Below are 5,064 nucleotides of genomic sequence, written 5' to 3' on the forward strand. Positions count from 1 at the left end.
CTTTTAAATGGCTTCTCGTAAGATGTAGACTCCTGAAAACAAATAGGCAGCAATCACTATCAGATGTGCACTACGCGTACTTCCTAGTCCCTGTGCACTTAAATTTTATAACATCTGGCTGGACACCACACTCCACGGCAACGCACAAGCCCTTTTCCACAAAAAACTTCCTACAAGTACCGTATCTCTATACCTCCTATTTTAACATGTGCATGACATTATATATACCACAAACTTCCATTCAACAAACCAAACCAAAGCAGAGTACACAGTACTAGAAGAAAGGCATTTCGGTGCATAATTGAAGATGGCCATCCACAGGGCTTTGCTCCTTGCCATCCTGGGTTGCATCTGCCTATGCGGAACTGTCATTGCAACTCGTGAGCTGAACAATGAATTATTGATGGTGATCAAGCATGAGAAATGGATGGCGCAGTACGGCCGCGTGTACAAGGACGCCACAGAGAAGGCGCGCCGGTTCAAGGTTTTCAAAGCCAGCGTTGAATTCATTGAAAGTTCAATGCCCAGACTCACAAGTTCTGGCTCGGCGTCAACCAATTCGCTGATATCACCAATGATGAGTTCAGGACAACCAACACAAACAAGGGGTTCAAAGCAAACTCCATGAGAATTCTTTCTTCAGGATTCAAGTATGAGAATTTGTGTTTTGATGCCCTTCCAGCAACGATGGACTGGAGGGCCAAGGGAGCTGTCACCCCTATCAAGAATCAATGCTAGTGCGGTAAGTCATAACACATTGTGATGCATTGCTTATACATGGTAATATTTTCTTGGATGACACTATAACAACACAATTACTTCTAGGCTATTGCTGGGCATTTTCTGTTGTTGCCGCGACAGAGGGTATTGTAAAACTGAAAACACACAAGTTAATCTCACTGTCGGAGCAAGAGTTGGTTGACTGTGATGTTCAAGGTGAAGATCAAGGCTGCGAGGGAGGACTCATGGATGATGCCTTGAAATTTATTATCAAGGACTGAGGACTTACCATGGAGTCCAGCTACACATATAATGCAACTGATGGCAAGTGCAAGGCTGGATCCAATAGTGCTGCAACCAGCACCGGCTTTGAGGATGTGCCTGCCAATAGTGAGGGTTCCCTTATGATGGCAGTTGCAAACCAACCAGTGTTTGTAGCTGTCGACGAAGACGACATGACATTCCAATTTTACTCTGGTGAGGTGATGACTAGCTCATGCGGCACTGATTTGGACCATGGAATTGCAGCCATTGGATATGGAAAGACTAGTGATGGCACAAGTTATTGGTTAATGAAGAATTCATGGGGCACAACTTGGGGCGAAGATGGGTAATTGAGAATGCAGAAGGACATTGCAGACAAGAAGGGCATGTGTGGTCTTGCCACAGAGCCTTCGTACCCCACCAAATAAGAAGATCACCAAATTCCACCCAATCATACATATGCACAGTTCTCAAAACACTAAGGTCCCCAAGTACAATGCATAGTTCATATGTGTAATGCATCTTTATGTCTGTACATTGTTATACTTTGTAATTTAATACCATGTGTGATACATTGTGTTTTAACAATCGATAGAGAATTATGTAGATGTATATTCCATGAAGCTTTCAAATGGCTAAAATATTTCAATGTCTGTGTGATTTCTAAATAGTGTCCTCGGGTATTTATAAGAATGTAATGTCTTAATAGACTTGGAAGCATCCTACTAGTGATTTATATCACCAGAGGATACAACATGCAATATTTCAAAGGAATCAATCCATTCCAACTAGATTATGAGAAAACTCCACTTCCAAGAATAGCGTAACACACGATACCTTATGATGAGGTCATAGGCAAGACGTAGGGAATATGATTATGTTATCTTAAATTATGATGTTCATTGATATTGTCTTTTAATCTTTCATGTGTCTTTTTGTGTATCTGATCAATTGAAACATCTATGGGTTTTTATTCATATACATTTAGGCATTCAGCTTCAACTCAAAGTTACAGAACTCCTAATTGTGCACCAATAAAAATATGTATCTGATGAAAATTTAGGATGAACAAAAAATCATCTTCTTACATTAATATACTAGTATGCACGCACGTGGACGTCAACATAAGTGTTTTTTGGTGATAGAAAAAAGCATTAGGCTATGCTGCAAAAAGGAAATGCAAAATAATACGTTCTATGTATGAATGCATTGAGGAATATTATTGTTGTAAAAAGAAATATTAGAAGTGTGTAATTCCTATTGATTGGTGACAGAATTGTAAAACACAAAGGAAAATAACCAGCAGGGTAAGATTCATTAATTGTTTAATTTAGATTTCTTCTCTCTCTTGTCCTCTTTCTAGACCGATCCCAAGCCACTCAGCACGTCGCTGCTGAACACAGCATGGCCTGAGCGGCATGCACTTTTTAAAACACGATGGTCCTAAAATACATTGGAAGCAGCTGATAGGTACTGTTCATGAGAATCCCATTGCTTTCAACCATTAGATTGAGGATATCAACAATCAAGATCGATGCTCTGGACACATTCAAAACTCATACAATATATATTGGTATAGATTATAGGGAACTGTTTTATTGTGTGGAAAACTAAGAATACACATAGACTAATAAAGTGAAAGTTGCTATGACAATACTTTTATAGACTCCATATAATTTATTCAAATTGATTCTATAACTTGTAATCAATTGTTCACATATTGTTAGTACATCAGAAATTGAACATCCTTCTAAATGGTGAGAAGACACTCTACTTACACAAAATTTCATTCACTCTAAAAGAATTGTAGCATTGGAGTGAATGCCTAATTTCATAACTTGAAGTAAAAAATGCATTGGTATGACTTCAAGTTGAAGTATACTTCGCAGCAAAGTCAGCAATATGATTATCTGAGCTTCCTCCTTCCTGCATTGCATCCTTGGCCTTTTGCATCCACTTTGCAGCATTTCTTTTGTACTCATCCTTTCTATCTCCGTCCATCACCTCTCTAATGCACCTCTCGACCTCCATCCTCTTTAGCCATCCTTTATCGCCCTTCCGCACTCGCACACCCATGCCCCACACAGTCTCCACATACTTTGAGATGGTGGGTTGGTCAGCCCAATGTGGGATTCCCACAAGAGGAACACCACTAACAATTGCCTCCAATGTCGAGTTCCATCCGCAGTGGGTAACAAAACAACCTACATGTATGTTCATAAATTTAGATCTAAAGTGTTGTCATTTTTGTTTACTTTGTAAAGCATTTATATATTCTTGTCCATAAAAAAGTAAAAGAAATGTAATGTGTGTAACCATACCGATAGCCTTGTGTGACAAAACTTCTAGTTGGGGGCACCACGCAACAATTAATCCACTGTTCTCACATTTCTCCTTGAGTTCTTCAGATAACTTGTGTGCCTCATTGGATCTGACAACCCAAACAAATGGTTTGCCAGAATTGCATAGTCCACTGCCAAGCTCCTCCAATTGGGTTGCATCGTAGTTAGAGACAGTACCATAGGATACAAGCACAACGGAGGAAATGCTATGCTTGTCTAACCAATCCATACACGATACACCCTCACTGAACAAGTTGAAACCATACGACTTGTTGGATGGTAGGCGATTATCATCAAGATAGTATGATGGCAAAGTTGGACCTATCATCTTCGCTCTCCATGTTAACTCCATGTACTCTGCCTCCTGCTCAGTTGGCAAAATTTCAAATATCAAATTCTTTGTGAAATGGACTAAATATAATCAAGCATAGAAACATCATATTGACAGGACCGTTCGTTCCTACCCGTATGAATCATCACATCATCAATCTGATGTGACGTGCTGGTAGCATATATATGAGGCCCTTATGCCACCTCCAATAATTTACACTGGACTTGTCATTTTGCACCATCCTTGCGTTAGAAATGTGGAACAGAAGATTATAGAAACGTAATAGATGTGTCCTCCTTACACACCCTGTCATAGCTCACTCCATGAGAAATGAAAAATTATGTGTCTACGATGCTTGTGTAGCGCATTACTCCTCTTAAATGAAAAATGAAAAAAGAAATATGCTAATTGATAAAAGCAATGTAGGGTTCTCTTGTTAAGATATTTTGCACTAAAAATACATATAAATTAATACATTTCAAATGAATTAAGGAAGCAATTTTACCATCTGGTTTTCTAGCATCTGAAAATGAAAATACACAACTAAAATTAGAATGCTCTGCTCTCATCAGTGCCGAATGCGTAAGATTAATTCCTAACGACCTCTTTAAGTCACGTGGTCTCTTTCTTGTTGCAAAACTTAGATAATTAAAGCAGAGCTGACCAGTCTCAAAGTATGACGTACCTTTGGCTCGATGTCGTGGAAAGAGTTGACGAGCACGTCGTCGGCGTCCTCCAGCCCGTCGAACTGCCCAATCGACGTCTTTGTGAGCACCGGCTGCGACTCTGGTGCGACCGCGAACGGCGGCATGTCCTCTGGCCCAAGCTCCACGCCCAGCGCTCCTCTCGCGAGCAGCGCATGCCCGTCCGTCGCCGGCAGCGCCAGACGCCCCGCCCAGAGCTCCCCATACACGATGTCCACTGCGCACGGCTGGGAGAAGAAGGCCGCGGTGGCCACGCCGGCCGCCCGCGCCACCCGCAGCGCCCACGCAAGATGAGGGTCGTAAACCAGCACGCGCACTGGCCGCCCAGTGCGCGCCTCCGACAGGAGGAGCTCCCGCAGCGTCTCGGACCCGACGGCCTCTAGTCGCGGGAAGTACTCCGCGTAGTTGGGGCAGGACGCCATGCCACCAGCGTCGAAGCCGTCCGAGATGGCGGCCACGCGGAACGGCGCGCCAGGGGGCGAGGTGGTGGAGAGCACGTACCGGGTGACGACGAGGGTGGGGCGGAGGCCGTGGTACGCGAGGCGGCGGCCGAACTGGAGCATCGGGTTTGTGTGGCCCTGCGCCCCCGGGAACGGGAGAAGGAGGACGCTCGGGCCGTCACCTGCTCCATGGCCGAGGATTGAGCCAGTGGTGCCCGTGGTCTCCATGTTGACAGCGTTCATTCATAGTGTTTGCTCAAAGA

General features: G+C 43.3%; 2 protein-coding genes across 2 annotated transcripts; one reads left to right on the top strand and one right to left on the bottom strand.

The window, feature by feature from the left end:
* Positions 1 to 307: 307 nt before the first annotated feature.
* On the top strand, positions 308 to 1,334 carry LOC123184426 (senescence-specific cysteine protease SAG39-like). Its single transcript, XM_044596551.1, has 3 exons — positions 308 to 484; positions 683 to 742; positions 1,017 to 1,334. Exons 1-3 carry the CDS (start codon positions 308 to 310, stop codon positions 1,332 to 1,334), a joined length of 555 nt encoding a protein of 184 aa, XP_044452486.1.
* Positions 1,335 to 2,660: 1,326 nt separating this feature from the next.
* LOC123187164 (UDP-glucosyltransferase UGT13248) lies at positions 2,661 to 5,064 on the bottom strand. The gene is made up of 3 exons (XM_044598936.1): positions 4,343 to 5,064; positions 3,306 to 3,690; positions 2,661 to 3,188 (listed from the first exon to the last, which is right to left on the bottom strand). Exons 1-3 carry the CDS (start codon positions 5,042 to 5,044, stop codon positions 2,851 to 2,853), a joined length of 1,425 nt encoding a protein of 474 aa, XP_044454871.1. The 5' UTR covers positions 5,045 to 5,064; the 3' UTR covers positions 2,661 to 2,850.

The sequence above is a fragment of the Triticum aestivum genome, chromosome 2A (genome assembly GCF_018294505.1).
Source record: "Triticum aestivum cultivar Chinese Spring chromosome 2A, IWGSC CS RefSeq v2.1, whole genome shotgun sequence".
Lineage (NCBI taxonomy): Eukaryota > Viridiplantae > Streptophyta > Magnoliopsida > Poales > Poaceae > Triticum > Triticum aestivum.

What these genes read in the sequence shown, in the direction of transcription:
- LOC123184426 (XM_044596551.1), top strand. Translation starts at nt 308, where the DNA reads ATGGCCATCCACAGGGCTTTGCTCCTTGCCATCCTGGGTTGCATCTGC. An exon ending in AGAAGGCGCGCCGGTTCAAG is followed by an intron (nt 485 to 682) that starts GTTTTCAAAGCC and finishes ATGCCCTTCCAG; the next exon opens with CAACGATGGACTGGAGGGCC. An exon ending in CAAGAATCAATGCTAGTGCG is followed by an intron (nt 743 to 1,016) that starts GTAAGTCATAAC and finishes CTTACCATGGAG; the next exon opens with TCCAGCTACACATATAATGC.
- LOC123187164 (XM_044598936.1), bottom strand. Translation starts at nt 5,044, where the DNA reads ATGAACGCTGTCAACATGGAGACCACGGGCACCACTGGCTCAATCCTC. An exon ending in TCCACGACATCGAGCCAAAG is followed by an intron (nt 3,691 to 4,342) that starts GTACGTCATACT and finishes CCAACTGAGCAG; the next exon opens with GAGGCAGAGTACATGGAGTT. An exon ending in TTTGTCACACAAGGCTATCG is followed by an intron (nt 3,189 to 3,305) that starts GTATGGTTACAC and finishes ACATACATGTAG; the next exon opens with GTTGTTTTGTTACCCACTGC.